General features: G+C 35.7%; 1 protein-coding gene across 4 annotated transcripts; it reads left to right on the top strand.

Annotated features, from left to right (window-relative positions):
• The first annotated feature begins 122 nt into the window (after positions 1 to 122).
• htr7b (5-hydroxytryptamine (serotonin) receptor 7b) lies at positions 123 to 24023 on the top strand. 4 transcript variants are annotated; one of them, XM_087269635.1, is made up of 5 exons: positions 123 to 539; positions 3612 to 4233; positions 19483 to 20709; positions 20958 to 21614; positions 21670 to 24021. In XM_087269635.1, exons 2-3 carry the CDS (start codon positions 3770 to 3772, stop codon positions 20231 to 20233), a joined length of 1215 nt encoding a protein of 404 aa, XP_087125761.1. In that variant the 5' UTR covers positions 123 to 539; positions 3612 to 3769; the 3' UTR covers positions 20234 to 20709; positions 20958 to 21614; positions 21670 to 24021.
• The last annotated feature ends 2798 nt before the right edge of the window (positions 24024 to 26821 follow it).

The following is a 26821-nucleotide window of genomic DNA, read 5'->3' as shown; positions in this document are numbered from 1 at the left end:
TTAGTTTACGTTGCCACGTCAGTGACGCAATAACGCCATGACGTAAAAGAATCGATAAATTTGTTGTAGCTCCGAACCTTGAAAATGAACTGTCCAAAAGAACCGATTCCCGAAAATGACTCGTACTTCATCTGTATGAGGAAAGAGAGGCGGGGGTGCCTAAGGCGCGCGACAATAAAAAGGCTCTCGCTCGAGATTTTGGCAGTTTTTGTAAAGCGATCACAGCGGCTCTTTAATACTAAAATGTTTTCAATTTGTTTTTACTGTAACGCTCAAATTCATGTTTGTCTTTCCGCTTTCTTGCTCGATCCACTGAGTCGCCCTGACTCCCTTCTTGCGGATTAAACTCTAATCCATAGTGCAAACGGATTTCCTACAATATGGCGGCCTGTGCTCAGCACGCACATTTGTGGGTAGTGTAGTCTTTAACATGAATAGGATATCTAGGCGAGTTGTGCATGGTTACAAATAATCATAATAATCATCCGAACACCACGATATACAGAAGCCCAAGCAGGAGAAGGTCAGAATAGTGAATGGTAAGTTAGAGGATTCATAAACTGTAATCAAGCATTGTCACCTAGTGGTCAAATTGAGGAGCCTGATTCTTTAATGTTCACTAGGTTATAAACCAAACTAGGCTATTTCTTTATGCTAAAAGAGAAAATAAATGTGGTTCTACACAAGCAGGGAAACTTTTGAATTGAGAATAATCTAAGAAATCCAGAATATTGATCTATTGATTGAACTAAAAAAAAGTCTTTGTTTTAGTTCTCTGTGGTTTGTAAACTTGACTTGCTCTAAAAGCTACATTAAAAATAAAAATGTGTTTTACACAATTAGAAAATGTTAGAATTGAGAAGTGAGAGGACACAAAATCCATAAGCAGTAGTCCAGCATTGTCATCTAGTGGTCAATTTGAGAATTGTCCTTTTTTTTCATTTGTTGATTACCTTGTAACCTGTATCAATAAACGTGGTTGCTGACCTACTCTTGTAATTTGTTACGCTGAAAAAAAAATGGTTTTGCCCAATAGTGATATGCAGATCACAGTAAATTCATTTATTCATTCATTTTCTTTTCAGCTTAGTCCCTTTTCTAATCTGGGGTGGCCACAGCTGAATAAACGACCAATCCTTTTACGTAACGCTGGGAAACACCCATACACTCTTGCATTCACACACATACACTACGGCCAATTTAGTTTTCTCAATTTATATACACCCCTATGTCTTTGGACTGTGGGGGAAACCGGAGCAACCAGAGGAAACCCACACAAACACGGGGAGAACATGCAAACTTTACAGAGAAATGCCAACTAACCCAGCCGGGGCTCGAGCCAGTGACCTTCTTGCTGTGAGGTGATCATGCTACGCATTGTGCCACCATGACGCTTATCACAGTAAATGTAAGGTCTAAACAAGAGATGCCCAAAATAGGGCCCATGGGCCAAAGTTGGCCCATTGTAACCTTTGATTTGTCCCGCCATCCCATCTGAGAAAATTTGGGAGAATGAATGGTTTCGAGATTGTCAATTCAAACTCAATGTAACCCTTTGTTTGTTTTATTATTAAAAGAATGGAATGTTTCAATTAAATGCTGTAAATGAATCAGATTTTGTTTAAATGTACATATTGTCATCTGACAATGCAGAGACTTTGGTGAGCAAATCAAGTCAAAGGCAGAGTCTGTTTGACTAGTGTATTCAAAGTTTAACTCCTCTGTGTTATAAATGTGATTGTTTGATATAATATAAAAAGTTATACTGCATTTTAATATAATTTTAAGTAATGTTTTATATTTACTTTGAAACACTATAAAAATAAACTATAAAATGACTCATGGCAACTTTGATGTAATTTAGTTTGATATATTTACTTTCGGCCTACGGCTCTCAATGATATTTGTTTTTTGGCCTTTCATAGGAAAAAGTTTTGGCACCCCTGGTCTAAACTCATGTTTTACTACATAATAAAAACCTCAGCATGGAAAAAGATGAGCACTTTGCTGATTTTTATGCTGAAATTCATGCAGAGAAACTTTTTTTTTTTTTTTTAGCAGAAACAAGACAGTGAAGTTTTAAGGTTAGTGATTGCAAACAATGCAAACAAAGTTTTTTTTAAGGTTAGTGATTGCAAACAATGTATATGGACCCATATTAAATTCAGCCCATACAAATTGTTTGCAAACACCTTAAAAAAATGGAGAAAATCCAATGAAAAAAAATTGCAAATCCAGTGAATCATTTTTTTTTCAGTGTAGCAAGTCATACATTTCTATAAATAAATAATAATAAAATGAAGATAGTAGAGTGCATTTTAAAAGTCAAGAAAATAACCATCCAACAGACTGGTTGTATATTTCCTATTGTTCACATTGCTCAATAATAGGCCCAACTAATTTGGTGAAGCCAAGATTTCTCGCCAGAGGGCGGCCTTGTACTGTATTCGACTGTTTATGAACAATACAAAATATGAGCCAGGTGAGAGAGATGACAAAAGTGTGCTTCGTTACATAGCCTTTGTAAATAATAATGATACTAAATAATTAGAAGATATTGCGTTTATAACAATTGTATCCATTAGAATAGATAAAAAATAGTTATATTAATAAAAACAACAGCCATTTTAACAATAATGACAAACAATTACATTACAACTTATTTAAAACAATAACGATAATTATATATATATTGTATATATTATTATATATATTATATTATATATATATTATATATATAATTGTATATATATATGTAATATAATTACAATATTATTAATCATAAAATTGTATATTTTAATAATAGTTGATGATAATAAATAACACATTATATAATATAAAATAAAGCTATATTAATATTATTATTGATAACTTGAACAGCTTAGATAGATAGATAGATAGATAGATAGATAGATAGATAGATAGATAGATAGATAGATAGATAGATAGATAGATAGATAGATAGATAGATAGATAGATAGATAGATAGATAGATAGATAGATAGATAGATAGATAGATAGATAGATAGATAGATAGATAGATAGATAGATAGATAGATCATATAATAGGCTAATATAAATTCAAAGAATAGGCTACATAACATCTGATGTGACCGAACGTTGCCATGCAACAAAAATAACTAAGCTGACGTTTTATCGAAGCTGAAAACAGAACTGAAAGCTGTTATAAAACCAGAAGTGGAAGTAACCTATATGCCTCTGCTGGAAAAAAAGAACCCATCACTGAACATTTTATAGGTTTCTATGCAAATGTCATTAAACCATATTGTATAGCTTGCATTGCTTTTAAAATGCCCAAATAGAAGGCAACACAAACAGTTTACATGTCCATTTTAATAACCATCAATACCATTACAAATTTCATAATGATTTCTATTGTTTGTTTGTTTTTTCAGGAGCGTTATGCAGTTTTCATCAAAATGCACATGTTTTAAATTAGAGTCATTCTATGCCAGCATTTAGTTCCCCTTAAAAAGGTTCTGTTTATCAGGCTACATTAATTAAGCTACCAGCCTAAACGTTGTTTTATTTTGGAAGGTGTGTGGGTTCACTCTGAGAGAAAGTGTATGTGTGTGTGTGTGTGTGTTCAGTGTTTCTAGTGTGAGAGAGCGGAGTTTCTCCTGTGTTTGGCTCTTGTGGAGCTCAGATCTGCACTCAGAAAGCTCATCATCATCATCATCATGACGCTCCCTCTCCACTTCAAGCGCGCGGAATATTTGTTCACGTTGAAAATATCAACAACTCAGTAATGTTCACGACACATGGCGCCGAATTGGTTTTGGCTTCCAGAGAGACCGAAATTGCCATTTTCAATGGGTCAACAGAGTTTTTCCCCACTGCATTAACCACAGCGGAGCCCAGAAGCAATGGTTCCTGTGGGGAGCAGCGGACTCTGGATCCGGACTTGACCAAGACTGTGATCGTCGGGCTGATGCTCAGCTCCATCACTGCGGTCACTGTCATGGGAAACACGCTGGTTGTGATCGCGGTTTGTGTGGTGAAAAAGCTCAGACAGCCGTCTAACTATCTGCTGGTGTCTCTGGCCATTGCTGACCTCTCAGTGGCTGTGGCCGTGATGCCCTTTGCCATTGTGACCGACCTGACTGGAGGAGTCTGGCTGTTTGGAGAGGTCTTCTGCAACATCTTTATTGGGATGGATGTCATGTGCTGCACAGCATCAATAATGACACTGTGTGTGATCAGTGTGGATAGGTAAGTTTAAAAGTTCAAGAACATTCTTTTAGGGCTGTGAAGAGAATTTTAATTTAATTTAGCATATTTAGATCTGTTTTATGCAAACGAGGACATTTTATAGTTATGTTTTTTTGTCCATATTCATTATTCAACAAACAATACATTTTATAATGCCTAATTATACCATGCTTGCTTGTTGGTAATTTCATGACACAAATATGCAGTCAACATTTGAAGTGAATCAAATGTTTTTCAAAATTGTTCTTGTCAACATGGGTTGTTCAATCGTTTAAATATATATGCATTTATTTAATCAAAAATACAGAACAAAAAATTGTGTAATGAAAAAAATGTGCAATGTTATTGAACAAATAACTGCACTGTAAAACTCAAAAGGTTAAGGTAACTCAAACCATTTGAGTAAAACCAATTGCAACAAAGCCGACTCAGTGGTGCAGTAGGTAGTGCTGTCGCCTCACAGCAAGAAGGTCGCTGGTTCGATCCTCAGCTCAGCTGGCGTTTCTGTGTGGAGTTTGCATGTTCTCCCTGCGTTCGCGTGGGTTTCCTCCGGGTGCTCCGTTTCCCCCCACAGTCCAAAGACATGCGGTACAGGTGAATTGGGTAGGCTAAATTGTACATAGCGTATGAGTGTGTGTGTGTGAATGTGTGTGTGGATGTTTCCCAGAGATGGGTTGCGGCTGGAAGGGTATCCACTGTGTAAAAATGTGATGGATAAGTTGACGGTTCATTCTGCTGTGGTGACTCCAGATTAATAAAGGGACTAAGCAGACAAGAAAATGAATGAATGAATGAATGAATGCAACAAACCATTTAAGTTTAAAAACTAATTCTAATGAGTACTGTGAACTTAATCCATTTCAGTAAAGGAATTTGAGCACAGTAAAACCCAATAAACAACGAGAACTCCAACCAACTGAGTACTGTAAAGCCCAATAAGTTAAGGCAACTCAAACTGTTTGAGGTAACCGAAAGCTACAAACCATTTGAGTAAACTAATCTGTACGAGTACTGTGAACCTACTCTATTTAAGTTGAAGTAATGAGGTATTTAATTAACTTATTACCTTTAACACTGAGTTCAAAACTCTTTTCAAATGAGTAGAATTAACTTTCAGTACATTTTGAGTTTACTACACTCATTTCACTTGATAAAGTTGACTGTTGGGTTTTACAGTGTGTTCAAGTAGTTTATAATTTAATTTATTAATTTATTCCAATGATTTTAATGAATTTTCAGCTGCATTATACTTCAGTCTTCAGAGTCAAATGATCCATCAGAAATGACTCTAATATTAATTATTACTGTTATTATTATTATTATCTATGGTAATAGTAATAAAAGCAACAATGACTGAAATAATATTTTCATTTGAAACTACATACAATAAGTAATAAATACACATTTAATAGATATTTAACAATTTTTTTACATTTATTAAATGCCGCATTGACGATTAATAAATTAAAAACAACTGACCGTAAACTTTTTACCTGTACTTTACATGAAAATGTCTTTATTTAAATGGTCTTTAACCAAAACTACCAAAATATATCTTTAAATGCAGTTTATGTGTGTGTTTATTTGTTATAAATTATATATATATATATATATATATATATATATATATATATATATATATATATATATATATATATATATATATATATATATATATATATGTTTCATTCTATAAAGGTCTGCTTACACTCTTCCACAAATAAAATATTGTAATTTAGAGCATTTTTGTCCTACAAATTCACAATTGGTATGAATATTTTTGTGATGAATGATTCTTTAAACTCTTGCAAAGGTAAAGAGTTATTTTTTTGTTGTCTATAAAATGTTATTTTTTTTGAAAATGCTCTAAATGACAAACACTGTTATTTTCAGTTTGGAAAAAAATTTCATCAGGAATCCAAATAATGAAACAAAAATGATGTCTTACTCAAGTCTATAAATCATAAATCCTAATTTTAGACAATTTCAAGAGTTCCAGGTGTCAATGCACAAATCTAAATGAAGCATTTATGTAATTGCACTTTTGACTCCACATTTTGTAGCTACTAAAATACAACCTTTAACAGCTCTCCCGCTCTCTGTTAAGCAGTGCATAATGTTTATTAATACTTTTTTCAAGAAAATACACAAGGATATATCAGTTTATTCCAAAAGTACTAGATAAACTATAAATAAATAAACTGAGCGTCATTTGAGGCTGGATGAAGTAGACTTTGAAGCTGTTTCCTGGAGTGCATGCAGTTTTGATGGAGCTCTTTGATAAAGTTCTGAGCTGGAAGCCCAGGAGGTGAGCACTGCACTCTGAAACTCCCTGCTCAGTCTCAGTAATTCAATTAAATAGTTAGATTCAATCTATCACAGGTCTCATGATGAGCACTGGGCCAACATCAACATGCATCCAATGCCTTCAACCAACAATTCAGTTTTTCATTCAGTGACAGGTTTAGTAATTTTGGGGCTCAACAGTTCTAATACGCACCTTTTGTATTTTTTATTTATTTATTTGGTTGTCTTTTTTCTATACCACTTGATCTCCTTTTCTACATTTTTGTTTTTAAAACTAAATCTTCATCTGATGTGACTGCTTGACTGTTGCATGATTAAGGGTGGGGGACAAATTTGCACTGATGTAATAATTACAATAAAACTTATACAAATATGATAGAAAATCATTATTGTTAGGATTTAATAAGGTGTCTAGGGAAAACAAATACAACATTTAAAAAATGACTACATATTACTACTGAATAAAATGGACGGAAATAAACAAGAACAAACAAATGTTTATTCGCCTATAAGGAAAAGGATAAAGCCAACAAAAGGAAGGCATGTATGAGCTATTTACAATGCAAGTGAAAATAAATAGAAATGATCAGTTAGAGGTGAGGGAAAGCAACTAGAGTGGCGCCAAATCAAAAATCTAAACAAAACCAACAAGCTAGAACACAAGATCCCCTCTAAACTAACTAAAGGAAATAAAAATGAGAAAAAGAAATGGAAATCTTTGCCACTAAATACACTCCCTAAATAATCTTACCCAAGCTAAGCATTTACCCAACTTTGTGTATCTGAACATTCACACAGCTAATATAGGCATAATTTGTACTTCTTCAAGGTATTTATTGGGGGCCCTCAAATTTTCCGGGGCACTAAGTGGCTATTTTACCTTGCTTTTCGGTTAAAGGACACCTATGATGAAAATCAGCTTTTGTAAGCTGTTTGGACAGAACTGCGTATAGGTATAGTGTGTCCACTGTCATACTGGGGTGATAGAAACACTATGGTCCAGTTTCACAAACAAGGTTTAGCTTAAGTTAGGACTAGAACTCAGTGTGTTAAATTACGTATTAAAGCCACTTTTATAAAAATGCTGTAAAAAAACACATAATTGGTGTGAATTCTGGAGACAAAGAATGCCCCTAAGGGATTTTAAGGTATTTAACTGCAATTTATTTTCAGCTCAAACATCCAATTAAAAAAATTTCCTGACGTTAAAATAGGATCCAAATCCCTCCCATTTTGAGGCCGACCGCAATGTGACATAGGAATGCGGTTTCCCCACCCACCAATTTGATTGACATCCGCATATTAACATGTCTCCGTAGTAACGTGTATAATCATATCAACAAGACAGGACAGGCGCAAAGCATCTGCGATTGAAAGATCCGTTCAGTTCTCTGTGATCAGCAGCACCTCAAGAAGGAGTTTTACAAGTTTAAAACGTTTTTAAAACAGTGCATGTTTGTAATGAATTACAGTGGTTTTACACGCATGTCAGTATAAAAGAAGACGCTTCAATCTAGGTTTGTGGATGTTAAATCAGGTTTATTTTGTACATTAACATAATGGATATCCATACAGCAGTGGATATTAATGTGTATCCTGTCACATTTACCATGCAAAAACTGTTTATGTGTGTGAACTTTGTAACAACTTTGTGTGTGACTCATCGTTGCAGAAAGGCTTAAATTAACTCCACAACAAATACATCAAATAATCATTGGGAAAGTACTTACTGTAGTATTTCTCACAAATGTTAGGGGAGATCTGCTCATTTCATGTCTGTCACTGTGCTGTTTATTTGATGCAGCTAAGGTGGAGATTAAGGCACGCTGACAGGGATGTGGGAACAGTGGACGGAGAGAACCACCATTAAAGGCACAGTTAACAAAAACAGCTACATTGTGTTCAGAGTAGAAAATTCCAACATTCTGAAAGATATAATAAATAATCTGATGGGCTTTTTTTTAAACTGAAACTTTATAGACACATTCTGGAGACACAAAACACTTATCTTAAATCTTGAAAAAGGGGTAAAATAGGAGCCCTTTAAATCCACCCGTTTCCAATGATATGTAAATTTAGACGCATTGAGGTGAAATAACTGAAAAATTGCTTGCAGTGCATTTTTATTGCATGTTAAATCTGTAATAAATGTAAATAATTAATGATTTATTATTTTAAACACATTTTTATTTGTAGGAGCACTATTCCTAATAGTCTTTAAAAAAACATTATCATCCAATGACCTTTTAAGATGTTCCATCATCTGCTGGAGCTCTGCAAATTCTCTCCGTTTAAAACAATTCTTCCATAAACACTTTGTTTCCTGGGTGACTAACATTGCAAGGCAATAAGAGATGCACAGCTCGAAAAAAAAAAAAAGATGGGACTACTTCGCTAACCTTTAAAATTATACAGTGAATAGCACATTTTGCAAGCACTGAAGATAAATAATTCAAGGATTTTAGATGGCTGCAGAAATATTCTCTTTTAAGGACTTTTGAAGCTTTGTAAAAAGTTCTTTCTACAACTTGAAGTCATCATTTACGAAACTTTAATACTTCTTTCAGAAGGTGAACGCTTGAATAACAAATACCACTCAACCAAGGCCTCTGTGCGTCGTTTGGAGATATTGTGTTTTCAATAAAAATTTTCTTTTCAATAAAAGCTCGATTTTTAACATGCCCCAACAACCTTCAGTCCATTTAAACTGAGAAAAATAGACCAAATAGGTACAATATATATATATCGATACTCACATAGCAGATGCTTTTATCCAAAGAGCAATGATTCATCCTAAAGAGGCAAATAAACACAAGACAAACATAATACAACATTTCAGACACTGTTAAGAGTAGAATTGTGGAAAAGCGATAGGACAGAGTTTCAATTTGAAGAAGATAAAGGTCTAGTTCAGGCCACAATGAAAATCTGTCATCGTTTAGTGACCCTTCACTTGTTTCAAACCGGTTTCTTCCTTTTGCTGAACACAAAAGAAGATAATTGGAAGAATGTTGGAAACCACTGATATCCACAGCCGTATTTTCCTGCTACTGTATATGGATGACAAAGATTGTTTGCTTCCAACATTTTTAAAATATCTATAAAAAAGAAATTCATAATCCACTTGAGGGTGAGTAAATACAAATATTTTGGGTGAACTATCCCTTAAAGCATATCATACTTGATGTGAGCTCCAATCAGTATAGTATATATCAAATATATCATTAAATATACTTCATATACTACATATTTTTTATATTTTGTCCCCCAATTCATAAAACGCAAGAGACATAACAGATCCCATATTGATAGGTAATTCATTATTTGATTTGAGGGGTTTATTTGATTAGAACTCTTAACAAATCTATTAAAAAATGAGTTTGAATTCAGTTGATACTGAAAGTACATTTCTCTAATGGTGCTCCTGGACAATATTTGTCATTTCCTTTGTTTTGACCTACTGCAGTTCTCTCAGAATAATTAGCTCTGGTATATTTGATAGTTCAAGAGGGCCTTTTATTACAGAGTTGAATGATGAGGTGCAAATTCAGTGATATGCCTCATCAACATATTACCACACAAAACAGTCCTGTCATGTTTGGACCTTCAACTTTGCTTTGATCTGCTTTTTTGCTTTTGTTTGATGATTTATGCCCTGATAACTACACTCTAAAACCAACTGAGCTGCTTTGTTGCCTGCAAGGAGCATTATAACTGTGTTATTAGTGTCTGAACGCTTTTTAGTTGTACTTGTTACAGAAAGTATTTTACACATTCATATTTTTATATGGATTTATTATTTCTGTTAGCATCACAAGCCGTGAACCAAACCAATCAGCAACCATGTGAATAACAGCATTATTTTGATATGAAGCAAAGAAGTATTTCTGTGTTGCATGATTTAAGAAGTATATCTGTGTTGCATGATATTACTCAATGCTTGTGACATTTTGGAACATCTTTTTATATTTCACTTAAGCTGTAATTTAGTGGTTCAAATAATAAATAAGTTTTCAAGTTTTCAGGTTTGAGTTTGAAAGTTTAAAGAAAAAATGTTTACTGAAAATAATAGAAATTTGCTCAGACCGATTTTTATTAAGACCTCATTATATGGCCAGGATTTACATTTATTAATCTTTTTGTCTCTATATGTTTTATTGACTCTAAAGCGCCAATAGCATTTTTTCCTATTTTTATCAATCAACCAATCAACTAAAGCTCTTTTTTTTAACCCCAGAACTCTCATTTTGGCAATTTAAATTATTTTTATTTTTTTTTTTATTCAAGAAATGTGTTAAAATTAATTACAGATGAAAAATTCAGATTAAAGGGGGTCACAGTGGTGCAGTGTGTGTACCACAATTGCCTCACAGCAAGAAGGTCTCTGTCGGCAGTGGAGTGTGGAGTTTGCATGCTCTTCCCGTGTCCACGTGGGTTTCCTCTGGGTGTTATAGTTTCCCCACAGACCAAAGACATGCGCTATAGGGGAATTGAATAAGCTAAATTGGCCCTAGTGTAAGTGTGTGAATGCAAGAGTGTATGTTTCCGAGTGTTGGGTTGTGGCTGGAAGGGCATCCACTATGTAAAAACATGTGCTGGATCAGTTGGTGGTTTATTCTGCTGTAGCGACCCATGATTAATAGTGTGACTAAGCCAAAAAGAAAATGATTGAATGAATGAATGAATTTCGGGATTCAGTGTGCAATAACATTTTATACTTCATATATGCAGATTCAACAAATACTAAGATGTGAGCTGCAGGGCTTCAACGTAGGGAGATTAATTGAAAAGTAATCGATATTGACAATTACTTACATTACCGCGTGTGGAGTCACGTGACCCTGCTCTGTTTGTTACTTTTGTGTTACTTTGCACTACATTGACAATGATTGTTAGCTGCGCCAGAAATGCCTTGAGACGGCATATTTTCCATTACATTGAAATTATCATTTAAATTAAAATATTTGTTTACAGAAAATGTAAGAAATGCACTGTTTAAAATGTTATTTACAGAATATACAAGAGTTTGTACTTTTACTTTTAATATGAAAAACAATGAAAATAATATATTTTGTTTCCTAAAGAATTACTTACTTTTACTTTTTTATAATAACACAGTAACAGTTGGTTTTAGGCAATGTGTGCTTTAATTTCAGTTGTTCAACATTGATGTTCAATAAATAATCATAGAAAATGGTGTCTGTTTCCTTCAATTGTTTTAAAATCAAGTGATGCGCCCTTCATTCAGAAATCTCACACTTGTATTATGTGAGCATATTTACTGTACAAAACCTGTCAGGGAACCATGAAGGCAATAAATAAATAAATAAATAAATAAATAAATAAATAAATAAAATTGTAATTAAAGAGTTAAAATGTTTAATTAATCGAAATTTTGATTTAGGTCAAATCGCCCAGGCCTACTTTAAAAGATATTCAGTGCTCATGCGCATCACCAAGAAGAAACTTACCTTGAACAATTCATCTGAAATTTACCACTGACTATGATGCATGTCTGTACAGTGTTGACAGCATGCATTTCAGTAAACAATGTTTTCTTTAAACTTTCAAACCTCAAACTGAAACCTGAAAACAGCACATCAATCTGTTCGGCAAGCAGAGGAGCAAAGTTTTTTCACTGAAGCGATAATGCTGTTTTTTTAAAAGTATGAAAGTATTTTGCTAAAATATATTGCCAAATAAAATATTGAGAAATATTTGAGAAATATGAGCCCTTTTGCTGGCCGAACAGAGTGATATTCTCACCTTTGCTGGTGGTCTAGAAACTTATAAACAATTAAAAACTCTATAAAAAAGATAAACAATTTTTGGGTATTACTTAATAAGCTTAATTCTAATATCACAGCTGATTCGAATGTTATCACTCGATTGATTGGGCGTATTCAGTGGTTATCAGCTAATAGATATAGGCCATTCTGCACCTACTGGTTGGATCAGAAGGCTGTTATTATTCATCCACATAGTTGATCAGCTATAGATCACATATGGCTACGGCTGGAAGTTAACAAGAATTTTTATATTATTTATTAAATTTCCTATTAATGGTATTTTATTAGTCTACCCCTACCCCAACCCTAACCCCAACCATCACAGTAATGTAAAAACAGATCTGGATCTGGAGTATTCTCTATTAATATAGCTGATTAACCATAGGGATGAATGATAGCAGCCTTCTGAGCCTACCAGTAGTACTACCACACTAGTGCTTCAACAATTCAAGTAGTTCCCCTGTTAATGCTGCAAGTGTAAAGTGATAAAAAGTCACTACATCTTAGATGGTCTGAGGGTAAATGAAATACAGAGGTATTTACAGGAGAGTATATAGAGGAAACAGAGAGTAAAATTCAATATCTTTTAAGACCTATTTAAAGACTTTTCCATACATATTAAGACCTTAAAACCAAACAGAAACACTGGCAAGATTTTAACTTTATTCATATACTGAATACAAATCTATTAAATCTAGCTAATTCAGCAGGTCGGCGCCTATAGAACTCTAGAAATAATGGTGTTGCCTTGGTTACTGCAGTAAACAAATCAGCATGACGTCAAATTTAGTAGGATTTTATTGATTTCATAAACTACACACCATCCTGATATTGGCAAATTTAATTCAGGCAAACTTTAGCATACAACCATACATTGTATAATCAAAACTTATATAAAATTGAATACCTTGCAAATTGCATGAAATTTCTCTACATTGATTTATCAACTGTTAATACTTTTTAAGACCCCGCTGACACCCTGAATACCAGCTAATTTACATTTTTTTGAATGAATCATTCCTTTAAAACACCATCCACAGGCATTTTACTTGACTTTCCGACAGCAAATTCAACAGCTGATAACCATTGGTTCTGTCTGGTTAGTTTGCTTTCTTTTTATCATACCCTTTGCTTCTGTTTCTCAAATGAATCTGACTCACTGACAGTCACAATAACTTCCACTGGTTTGATGGACCTGCCACTGGCAGCATCTGCCTAATCTTGAGAAGTGCCCAGACTGCATAGTTCATCTCCATTTCCACTTATACTGTTTTTTTTTTTTATCCAGATGTTATTTCCTATTTTCTGAGTGGCTTGTGCAAGTGTGCTGTTCCTTATCCAGTCTTACAGGGGCACAGAGAGCAAACTCAAGTGTAGACGGTACTCAACATCAAAAGATGCCCAGCAACCCTGCTGATTTACTCTGCTTGAGATCACAGTGTACGAAGAGGCTTTCAGATATCGGGATATCATGAATGATGCTTGCTAAATAAACAATCACTAATATTGAGTGTACACAACAGTTAATTAAGCAAATGAACTTAAAAAGTCATATTAAACTTTCAATATCGATTGTAATTAGAATCATTGTTAATGTTCTCCCAATTTGGGTTTCTGCAGGGTGCTCCTGTTTCCCCCACAGCCCGAAGACATGCGGTTTAGGTGAATTGGATGAACTAAACTGGTTGTAGTATGCGAGAGTGTAAGGGTGTTTCCCAGTACTGGGTTGCAGCTGAAAGGGCATCCCCTACGTAAAACATATGCTGGAAATGTTGGCGGTTCATTGCGCTGTGCAACCCCTGATAAATAAGGGATGAATGAAAATAAATGAATGAATAATAATAATATTATTATTTTTATCATTTTGATTTCAGTTAGAGTAATTTAATATATTTTTATGCATTTTTTTTTATAATTATGTTTATTGACGGCGATGCACTGGCGCAGTAGGTAGTGCTATCGCCTCACAGCAAGAAGGTCGCTGGTTCGTGCCTCGGCTGTGTCAGTTGGTGTTTCTGTGTGGAGTTTACATGTTCTCCCTGCGTTCGTGTGGGTTTCCTCCAGGTGCTCCAGTTTCCCCCACAGTCCAAAGACATGCGGTACAGGTGAATTGGGTAGGTTAAAAATTAGTGTGTGTGGATGTTTCCCAGAGATGGGTTCCAGCTGGAAGGACATCCGCTGCGTAAAAATGTGCTGGATAAGTTGGCGGTTTATTCCATTGTGGCGACCCGGGATTAATAAAGGGACTAAGTTGAAAAGAAAATGAATGAATGAATGAATGTTTATTGACAAAATACATAACATTATGTAGAATATAAGAATACAAATAGTATCAGGACACTTTTTAACAATAAGCAAAAGAAAAATTAAAATAACAAAAAAAAGGAAAAATACAAATACAACCCACCCCGCCACCCCACATCCATACAAGGTATAGATGTCACAAATTTTATCTAAACATTTCTTATTTTGATGTTACATAAAGATAGTTGAAATGGTTGATGGTAATAATAAACAAAAAACAATTAATGTCCAGAAATGTTGAACAAATAAATTACATTTACAAGTATGATAAAACATTGAATTAAAACAATAATATAAAATAAGAGATAGTAAGAACAACAACAACAACAAAAAAGTCTAGCAAAACTAATTATACGAAATAATAAATTTTAAAAGACTAACAAAGGTAATGTGTCAAGAAAAGGGCCCCAAATAGAATCATTGGGCTCTGGGCTTTTTTTCTGACAAAATACAATCTTTTCTCAGGGGTACTGTAAGATACAACCTCATTGATCTAGTGTTTTTTTCTCAGGGGGGTACTCAGACTTCCATTTTTGAAGTATACATTGTTTGGCTGCAGTGCTTGCAAGTAGTAATGCGCCGATAAAGATTTATGGACCGATATTGATAACCGATAAATCTTTAGATTTGTAGGCCGATAACCGATATATTAGCTGATAAATATTTCAAAATTTTATATTTTTACACAGTGAACAACTGATTTTATTTAAAAAACTTCATAAAAGTTTGAACAGTTCTTAGAATAGCACACCCAAAGCAAAAAAAGAGCAATCATTTAAAAATAGAGGATTATTTATTCATTCATTTCCTTTTCAGCTTAGTCCTTTATTAATCTGGAGTCACCACAGAGGTATGAACCGCCAACTTATCCAGCATGTTTTACACAGCGGATGCCCTTCCAGCTACAGCCCACCACAGGGAAACATTCATATACACCCACCCACACACATCACGGACAATTTAGCCTACCCAATTCACCTGTACCGCATGTCTTTGGACTTGTGGGGGAAGCCAGAGCACCTGGAGGAAACCCACACAAACACGAAGAGAACATGCAAACTCCACACAGATATGCCAACTGACCCAGCCGAAGCTTGAACCAGAGACCTTCTTGCTGTGAGGTGAACATGCTACCCACTGTGCCACCGTGCAGCCCAATAGATGATTATAAAGACCTATATTGACGATTTCACATAAATCAACATGCCAAAAATAGATTATTTCCTTTTCTTTGCATAGCAAAATAACATGCAACTTAACTGTTGCATAAAAATAATAGGTTAAATAACATAACAAAAGGCAGGCAGTTTTGTACAATGGCATGATGCTGAAATTTCATATTTATTAAAATATAAAATTTGGAATTATATTCACACATATTTTTCTATTTCATTATTGTTTTATGATATTTTTGATCAGTCAGTCTTATACATTTCTTTCAAAAAGTTGAGAAAATGATTGTGTTTGGATGTATTCTCTGTGTGTCTGTATTCAAAACCTGTTGGCTACAGTCTTAAATATATTTTAATTGACAGTAAATAATTGTGATATCTTAAATAGGGTTATGTAAATGTCAATGGGTTCATGGTCCAGCAATTAATTTGTAGTTTCTATGTAGGTGTATGAAATGTTTTAACTACTTTAAGAGTCCGGTTCAGTAAGTGTGCCTCTAAGCCTGTCCTGGATCAGAGGAATTCTCATGCGTGAAATGAACGCTTTTATTTTTAGAGGTGGGCAGGGAATAGAGACCTTGTGCTTTAGCAGGTATAGAGAAGCCAACGTACGTTCAATTCAAAATTTAGACTTATAGAACCTTTAGTTAGCCTTTGGAAAGGATCACTGCTGTGAAAGTGCATATTTTGAGGAGTTTGTGAGGAATCTGCAGATAATTTATTTAACAAATTCATATGCCATCCAGATGAGCACCAAAAGGCTCAATGTGTTGGATCAAAACACTCACCAAGCCACAGCTCCAACTTAAATGTCAGTTTTCTAGATGCATTTCAATCTCAGCATAATGTGGAAAATGAGATCAGTCCGTATCATTATGCCCAAGGGTTTCTATAACCTCCATAACAGGATGGAGAAGAGAAAGATGCAGCATGAAAGACTGCTAATGCAAACATTACATATTCATAATTATGGGAGTTCTCTTCTGAAAGCTTTTGAAGCCATCCAGAGTGAATATGCTAATGCTGTCAGAAACTTTTTGACAAAGCATCACACTCAACATCTCAATGCAAGTTTAAAGCGCACTGAGAATAGTTTTTTTTTACCATGATGTTGAGTGCATTCATAAGAAACTGACAACTGACTGAGTGAGAGAACTCAATCAAATATGTTTCTTATATGTAAACCAATCTGGTGGAGTGACTGAAATCTCATGATAAGCAGGTACTACTACACATCTGGAAACGAACAAACTTCACAAAGGTTATCTGGATACACAACAGCCATATCAGCATTGTCATCTGGCTTACCATGTCATTCTGCACCTCTTCCTTCTTTTTATTAAAGAGTAAAGTGTTAACTAGATGCATGATATTGGGAAAAGCTGACATTGTGATATTACAATTTCTGTATAATCACCGGCCACTTTATTAGGTAGACTTAAAAGTACTGGTTGGATCCCCCTTTCACCTTCAGAACTGCCTTAATCCCTCATGGCATAGATTCAACATGGTATTGGTAATATTCCTCAGAGATTTTGGTACATATTGACACGATAGCATCATGCAGTTACTACACATTTGTCGGCTGCACTGCAAATTTCCCATTCCATCCCCTTACAAAGGTGCCCTATAGGATAGAGGTCTGGTGACTGTGGAGGCCATTTGAATGCAATGAATTCATGTTCAAGGAACCAGTCTGGGATGATTCGCGCTTTATGAAATGGCTTTTTGTTCTGCTGGAAGTAGCCATCAGACATTGGGTACACTGTGGTACTAAAGGGATGGACATGGTCAGCAACAATACTCAGGTAGGCTGTGGTGTTGACACAATGCTCAATTGGTACTAATCAGCCCAAAATGTATGCTAGGAAAATATCCCACACCATTACACTAACACCAGCAGCCATGAACCATTGAAACATGACAGGATAAATTCATGCCTTCATGTTGTTGATGCCAAATTCTGACCATACCATCCGAATGTCACAGCAGAAATAGAGACTCATCAGACCAGACAACATTTTTCCACTCTTTTATTGTCAAAATTTGGTGAGCCTGAGTGAACTGCAGCTACAGATTACTGTTCTTAGCTGACAGGAGTGCTCTGCTGCTCTAGCCCAACTGCCTCAAGGTTCGACGTGTTGTGCGTTCAGAGATGCTCTTCTTTATATCTCGGTTGTTTCTATCAAACCAGTTCAAACCAGCCTTTCTATCATACCAGCTCAAACCAGTCTGGCCCTTCTCCTCTGATCTCAGGCATCAACAAGGCATTTGTGCTCACAGAACTGCCGTCACTGAATATTTTCTCTTTTTCAGACCATTCTAGAAATGGTTGTGCATGAAAGCAGTTTCTGAAATACTCAGAGCAGACCGTCTGGCACCAACAACCATGCAACATTCACTGTCGCCTATCTAGCCCATTCTGATGCTCAGTTTGAACTGCAGGAGATCGTCTTAAACATGCCTACATGCCTAAATGCATTGAGTAGCTACCATGTGATTGGCTGATTAGAAATTTGCATTAACGAGCAGTTACCTAATAATGTGGCCGGTGAGTGTATATTGCAATATTGAGTAGAATTTTATCAGATGAAATGAATAGCTCTATTTGGTCAGAAATTATAATTTTTCATTGATTGGGATGATTCTGCATAAAATATAGTAAACCAATCACAAGCATTGATAAATACAGTAGAGCAAAGATACGAGTGAAATAAACAGTACGGTTGTCTAGAGCAATATTCAGGAAAACAAATTAAATAATCAATTGAAATGAACACTATTGTTGTATTTACATAAACACAAATGATCTTTCTTAAAGTTGCAAACATTAGAATTTCTTGTGGCTAAATGCTTTAAACTGTCTTGAACTGCTCACACAGTCGCAAGTCTTAAAACACATTCAAATGCTAAACTTTTTGGTAACTTTATGGTTAAAATGAGCAATTTAAATAAGGAGGATCTTGTGCTTAGTTTCATTGGCTTTTAACAATGTTTTGTTGATTTTCACACATGCGCTGAGCACATTTTTGCACTTTGTACAAATAAAATAAAATAAGACTGATAGTATCTGAACAAGTAATCCTTTTTTGGATACACTATAAACGCATTTGAAGATGACCTTCTTTTTTGCTTTCTGATGGATTATATAATCATTGCAATTACTCCAAAAATCATGAGTGTCTTCAGCTGTTGCGGTCAAATATAATCCCATCTTAACATTGCAGATCCTGTGATGTGACTATGCAGATGCACACCTACTCTAGCGATATTGATGCTGAAACTATATACAGTATAGCCCTTATTAGATGTGCACTTCATAATCTTGTAAGAAGTAATAAGTCATTCAGGTACCTTTTGCCTATTGTTTTGGGTGCTTTGGGAATCTTTATTAAGGACATACTCCAGAACACAATGTTCACTGCGAGGGCCGAAAGTGGAAACCTGTACAGGCACAGTATTCCTAGCAGTGCCATTGTCTTTTTCACTTAGTTTGTTCAATTCAGGTCTGTAGGAATCTCTCAGCTCTGGTGCTTTTGAGGTATTCTGAGCCATTTCTGGCACATTGTGGGGCAGATGTGAGATGCTTGGGTTCAGTCGTTTCGAGGAATGCTGTCAAAACATTAAACTCATCCTTTGATTGACCTCATTAACTGTGTTATCCTCTATTTCCGCAGATACCTTGGAATCACTCGTCCTCTGACCTACCCTGCGAGACAGAACGGACAGCTGATGGCCAAGATGATAGTTGGCGTCTGGTTGGTGTCGGCATCCATCACTCTGCCGCCATTCTGCGGCTGGGCACATAACGTCAACACTGCGGGAGTTTGTCTGATCAGTCAGGATGTGGGCTACACCCTCTACTCTACAGCTGTGGCCTTCTACATCCCTATGGTGGTCATGCTTTTCATGTATTACAAGATTTTCAAAGCTGCCCGCAGAAGTGGGGCCAAACACAATTTCACTTCACTCCCTCCAATTCAGTTGGCCTGTCCCGAACCAGCTTTGGCCACTGTAGATGGGTTCTGCATGCATGGGATGAAGAATGGTGCAACTTCCGAGGAGTTTTCTACCCTCTCCTGCTTGTTGAATCGTGAACGGCGGAGCGCATCGATTTTCAGGCGTGAGCAGAAGGCAGCAACCACCCTCGGAGTGATCATGGGGGTTTTCTCATTCTGCTGGTTGCCGTTTTTCCTCTTCACCACAGCACGACCGTTCATTTGTGGGCTGCTCTGTAATTGTGCCCCCGTCTGGCTGGAAAGAGTACTGCTGTGGCTGGGCTACACCAACTCACTCATGAACCCTTTCATCTACGCCTTCTTCAACCGAGACCTACGTTCAACATACAAAGACCTGCTGCGCTGCCGTTATAGAAACATCAACCGGCGACTCTCAGCTATGGGAGTGCATGAGGCTCTAAAACTCTGACTGCTTATAATCTATATATACCTGGTTTACAACCAAGGCTCCTTGGAAAAATGTTCCTCTACCCACATTTAAAAAAAGCTGGCACACTAACAAGGACACAAAAGGCTGCATCATCTAGCATCATATGTTAGAGCGTATCTTGAGAATACAGATTGAGTTATCCACATATCTCCAGCTAAGCCTTGTAACCCCTCTAAAACTTCACTCCCATCTGGGTTATACCACTAAAAGTAACCCCTCTGCTTCCATTTGCCCTAAAGACCACTGCCTCTAGCATGTGACATGAGGCTCCTCACACAGCTCCTATTGACCTTATTCTTCACGTACGAGCGGCCACAGCCATTGGAATCTTTTTGGCTAAAGACTTCTAGTCTTATTCAATTACGTTGATTTTTAGATGATAAAAAAATGTTACAAACTGATATTTTCTTAATATATTAGTCACTTTATATGTGTAGTCATGAACACACTTGTTTGTAGAGCAAGTAGTTTGACCATTTTCTGCCATTTATTATTATTTCTAGTCATTTCTCCCATAGGCAACTGATTGGGAAGTTCTAAAACAGGAGTGCTTAACCCTGTTCCTGGAGAACCGCCTTCCTACAGAGTTCAGCTCCAACCCTGATCAAGCACACATGAACCAATTCATTAGGATAATTACAGGCAGGTGTGTTTGATATGGGTTGCAACTGAAATCTGCAGGATGGTAGATCTCCAGGAACAGGGTTGAGCACTCCTGTTCTAAAACAAATCGTAAAAATGACTGCATGCTAGGGATGTAACGGTATCAGAATTATTACGGTACGGTAATACCTCGGTATGAATGTCACGTTACGGTATTTATTGAATCATTTACAGGAAAAAACAAAACTTATGAAAATACTCCAAAAAAGTGCCAAACGTGTCAATGACATACAAATTAGCCATCTATCTGTAAGCTTTGAAACAGGAACTTCAATTTTAATAACAAAAAAATATTAAACCATGTAAAAAAATAAAGTTTCAATTTAGTATTTTTGAAAACTTATCACATTTAACATTTAATCACTCACTTAGATAGAGATGGGTTTAAAGGAAAATTATCATATAAATATAATCTGGTAAAAGCTGGTATCTTTGGGCATTTACAATGTCCCCTGCAACAGAAATAACCCTCTCATTTGGGACTGAGGTTTCTGGGACAAGAGAGATATGACTTGGCCCAGGTTGATAGCAGTGGGTAACAATGTGCATTGTCTTTCCCCCACTTGAGAGGACAAACCATGAGTGAGATAGAGGTCTCATGTCTGCATCAATCTGAACAGTGTGCTGACAACACTGCTATTCAGTACGCGCGCGACAACACAGCTGATAAGAACTCGCGCGACAACACCGCTATTCAGTACGCGCGCGACAACACAGCTGATAAGAACTCGCGCGACAACACCGCTATTCAGTACGCGCGCGGCGACAACACCCGCTTTAGAGTTTTCCAGCTCTTTTTCATCCCCGCTTCTAGCAGCACACTCCATTTCCGCATTACTGGATCTGTAGCGACAACAGACCGCAAGGGATGATGGTCTAGCATGGGATGATAGGAATTATAGTTTTCGCTACCTCCCGTTCGCTTCATTCGCCTGAGCAAATTTTCTCAGAAGACCTATAGTTTTACCGAGTCATGCGACTTCGGTAATATCCAAAAAAATTAATATTGCGGTATGACGGTATTTACAATACCGTTACATCCCTACTGCATGCAGATTAAGGTCAATAGCGGCTGCCTTATTCACTCCTAAGCCTCACTCCCATTGGCTCCAATGCAAAACCTTCAGTTCTTCTTTCCCAATCTAATAATGCTTTGAACTGGTTCTTTCTGTCTAAAGTGGAAGGTGCACTAACTAGGACAGTAAAGACAGTCACAAATGTGCCTCTTGAGTACAAAAGAGTTATGTTTACCCAAACTCTCAAACACCCCAAAAGCTCACTCCCATGAGTCATGGAACCAAGGTATTGCTCCCTATTCTATTCGCTCAAGTCCAAGAAGTATTTAAAGTGTTGTTTTCAGTTCAGAAGTTTGGCACACTACAACAGCCTCTAACAAGCTGGTCTACTTTATTACACAATAGTTACATCAGCAAATCCATTTTTATCTAATCAGCAAAATCAAACTGTTGATTAGAGACCACTGTGCCTACTACAATACTGCTGATAAATTCTTGTATTTTGATGGAGGTTGACATAAAGAGCACCTGTCTTTTATCTATTTTCAGAGATGAAACAGATATTTATTCTGCACACAGCTTGTGAATATGTAGATATTATGCATAACAGTATTGAAATAAACAGCACCAATAAAAGAATGGCAATCCATACAACATCCAAGCTGAAAAAATGTTGCCAGATTCATATTGTGCATTTAGCAACCATTTCATCAAAGTGAAAATTGTGCCACAGACACGTTTTTCCAAAGAATCTGGGTTTTTCAATGTACTTTTGAGTGTTCTTTGTACCACTTAACCACTTAACGATACCGCTAACAGTATTTCACTACATGATTTGCTGTCCTACCTGACTTCAATGTCTAAATGTATTGTATATGAATAGCTTAGTCCTTTTAAACAATCTGTTTAAATTACATTATTAACAAATCGATATTGAAGAATAAACCGAATATGAAAGTGTGCGCATTTGTAGCAGTATGTCAAGATAAAATCACTTAAAATATTTTAGAGAACGTAGTTAAAGTTTGCATAACCAACTAGTGATTTTTTCCGCCTGTGAACCAACCATATAGTTAAACTTTTCGATTACCTGACCTCTGGATTGATGGCAGGACTCGCGAATATAATGTAATCAATAAACGATAAGGTCTATTGATTTACAGGGTTATCAACAATGTGTGTAAGTTTTTAGCTTGGAACAGCCTTCTGTTAAAGATTTTTTGTGTTCATCCTTGCTACAGGCAAAAAATTAAACCTCCTTTCAAATTAACTGCACTTTTGAAACCTAATCTAAGAGGTATTGGAATCGGTACGCGGTATATGCCAGTACACAAAGTAAAATACTCGTATCGGATTGTAAAAAAGTGGTATCTGTTCATCCCTACTAATGCTACATTGACAATTTGCCAAATCACCCTTTCAGCAATGTTTTTCGTGTTAAGGTATTGTGCTGAGCTGTAATGCCTGACATGGAAGGGCCTAAATGTATAGACAGACATATATATTTACTTAACTTTACATGAAATCATAGTAGCTTTGTATAATGGCAAAATATAACATTATGGCATTTGTATTTTATGAATGCAAACATAATGGCTTGAATAAATATGATGTTTAAAATGAATAAAATACGATGCCAGTGCAAAATATGTAAAATACTTAATATAATGAGGGTATATATTAAAGTTCATGAATATGATCTGATACTGTGTAAACCTGCATCTGTTTTAATTTGACTTTTGTAGCTAATATGTTTATATATTAGATTATATGCCAGGTTCACTTTGTCTAACTGTCATGTGCTATACTTTTCCAATAATAAACATACATGTTGTTTTCTGTGTTTGTGTGCTTGCTGTAATGTAATATGAATTGGAAAAGTTTTTCTTTATAAAACAGATAGTTCATACACTGTATATTGTGACAAGATGTGCTGAATATTTAGTTTGTATTTTACATCAGATTTTGTCAGAGAGCTTTTATCAGTATTCTGCTTGTTGATCCTGTGGGCTCAGTGTTTGTTTTGAAAGATTAAATACAAACATAGCTGTCTCAATACTCATGTTTTCTTAATAAATATTATCCTAATGAATATTCAGTTGCACATGTATTTCATTAGAAGCCTGAGCGTCTTCTGTACTTGTTTACCATTTGGTATGTCTTGAATATGATTAGTAATAATGTGTTTACCTATCAAGCCAGCATTTTTAATCTGATTGAAGGTGAAAATGTGTGAAATGCAAATGCAATACATGGCAACACTCTTGTGTATTTTATTAAATATGGTTTGTTTTTAATGGATGCACACCAGGGTGCAAAACAAGATTTTTTTTTTTTAAGAAAATGCCTTGCATTTTTACATCTTTATGTTGTGCAAATGTACTAAAAGCACTCAACCACTGAAATACCAGACAGAACATCATGCGAACCACCTAGCAAAGCACCGTAATAGAAAAACACTCAAATTGTGAGTGATACACTAGTTAGCTTTTCTTTTTTTAAAGGATTTAGAGGGTCTCAAATCAAAAAAGGTTGAGAACCGCTGAATTAGATTATTAGCATGTCACTCAAAATAAAAAGAAAGCTTGAATAATTTTTAGATTTAAAGCTTGACTCTTCTGTAGTTACATTAAGACTGATGGAAATTAAAAAGTTTAAAAATTGTGGGTAGCACGATCGCCTCACAGCATGAAGGTCACTGATTCGAGTCTCGGCTGGGTTAGTTGGCGTGTCTGTGTGGCATGTTCTCCCTGTGTTCGCATGGGTTTCCTCTAGGTGCTCTGGTTTCCCCCACAGGTCCAAAGACATGCAGTATAGATGAATTGGGTAAGATAAAATTGGCCGTAGTGTATGTGTGTGAATGAGAGTGTATGGGTGTTTCCCAGTGATGGGTTGCAGCTGGAAGGGCATCCGCTGAGCAAAACATGCGCTGGATAAGTCATTCCGCTTTGGCGACCCCAGATTAATAAAGGGATTAAGTCGAAAAGAAAATGAATGAATTAATTAACAATCAAGGAACTTTGCTGACAAACATTGACTGTAGCAGGTCCAATGGTATTACATAGCAACTGAAAATATTCCCAGCTGATTAACTGCTGCATACTATTATCTAAAGAAAATAATAATAATAAATAAAAATCAAAAGATATGCTCTTAAAAGAACAATTTCTTCGTTACAATTAAATAAAATTATCATCTAGAACCCTTTTTCACTGTAAAGAACCTTTTATTTATAACGAAAATATTCCATTGATCTTAAAGTTGGAGTACGTAAGTTTGACACCCAGTGGTTGAACGAGGTATTGCATTCCTGGATCAAAACAAACGCAAGCGCAGGTTGGCAGATTGAGGACCAACAGGAGCACGTCTGACTATCAAACCTAATGACTTATTTAAATTGTGTTCTATATAAAAGCAACAGCACACAATAGAAGGAATATTTTCATATTAAAATGAGTTTTTGTCCTAACCAATACCTTGAGTTATATATTAGAGACGGCTTCTACTTCTTGCAGCTGAACAACAGAAAACTGACAATAATCACCTCAGATACACCTCATGTGCTTTATTCAGTGTTAAATGCTAATAATGTGAGTTTGAACGTCGTTTTAAATGATATTTATAGCCATACTACTGAAAGCAGCAGCAGATAGCTCACCTCAGAGAATAAAATAAACCATTTGAAATTTTAGATCTGTGACTCAAAACCAACAAAGTGATTCAGCATATTTAATAATGTTAAAGAGGTTTATTATGTATTAGATTATAAACCTTACCATTTTGTGAGTGGGTGCATATTTTGTGCATCTGAATGGCTGTATTTAAATTTCTGTCATGTTTCGTCTGATGCAAACAGCCAAATTGCTTATCACTGCAAATCTCGTCAGCGTGTTGTTAGGACATGAGGTTACAATGTAACCTGCTCACTTAATGTTTACCTTCATAGTATTTATATTAATTGATAATTAATCTGCATCTCATATTGGAGTCTGCTACTGTCCAGCGGAGGTCGCATTTGGGTCAGAAGTATATTCTTTGAGAGCTTTCTGAATGAATGAATGAAGTACACTGTTTTCCAACAATTTAACCCAGGGTGCTGAAATATAATTGGCTAAACTGGCATTGGGCATGTTAAATGAGCAAAACAAAGACAATTTCAAAGCAGAATATCTGACTTTAGCATTGTTTTTCAGATAAACAAGAATTTTCACTTGGCATGTTTCTAAAATATATGCAAGCATATTTGTTCAAAAACACCTTTAAAGGTTCTTAGAATCATCAATGCCAATAAAGAACCTTTATTTTTAAAAGTGTATGCAGCAAGTGCTCCTTCGTTCCTGAAACTAATGACTGCCATGATCTAGTTCTTTTATTGAATCCTTCTAAAAACAACCATTATATACTTTTTTTAGAAATAAAAAAATTGCAACTCTGGCTCAATTGCAAATACATTCTACATTGATCAATGAGCAGAAGAGAGACTTTATTTGTTTGAGCAAAATGGATGTTAATAGAAATATAGGATCCAGAATCGAACAAAAGTGAATCATTTCAAAATCTTAGAACTGGAATCGAAGTGGTTTTCAGTCCCATTAGAAATATTTCCATATATCTCTAATATTTCTTTATTAGAAATGTTGCACATAGCATATGATAATTGCAAATAAGTAAAGTCTACAGAGTTGGAACTCACTAGAGAACCAAACCCCACAATCATCTATGATAGAGAGTGATGAAGCTGCAACATACACCATTTAGCAGTAAGCAAATAGTTCACGTCTGGTGCCCAGGCTCAAGGATTTCTGCACACGTTCACTTGTGTACTGACATATAAGTTTTGAATTAAAGCTTCTCACTAGAGGATTTGCCATCTGGATTCTCCATCCCA

The sequence above is a fragment of the Danio rerio genome, chromosome 10, assembly GCF_052040795.2.
Source record: "Danio rerio strain M-AB ecotype USA chromosome 10, GRCz13ab, whole genome shotgun sequence".
NCBI classification, from domain to species: Eukaryota; Metazoa; Chordata; class Actinopteri; order Cypriniformes; family Danionidae; genus Danio; species Danio rerio.
The sequence above is the reverse complement of the archived record's forward strand: the minus strand, read 5'-3'. Positions and strand labels throughout refer to the sequence as shown.

Bases quoted from the DNA above. Each gene is read 5' to 3' on its own strand.
- htr7b (XM_087269635.1), top strand. From the start codon at position 3,770: ATGTTCACGACACATGGCGCCGAATTGGTTTTGGCTTCCAGAGAGACC. The intron at 4,234-19,482 runs GTAAGTTTAAAA...CTATTTCCGCAG, and splicing joins TGTGTGATCAGTGTGGATAG to ATACCTTGGAATCACTCGTC.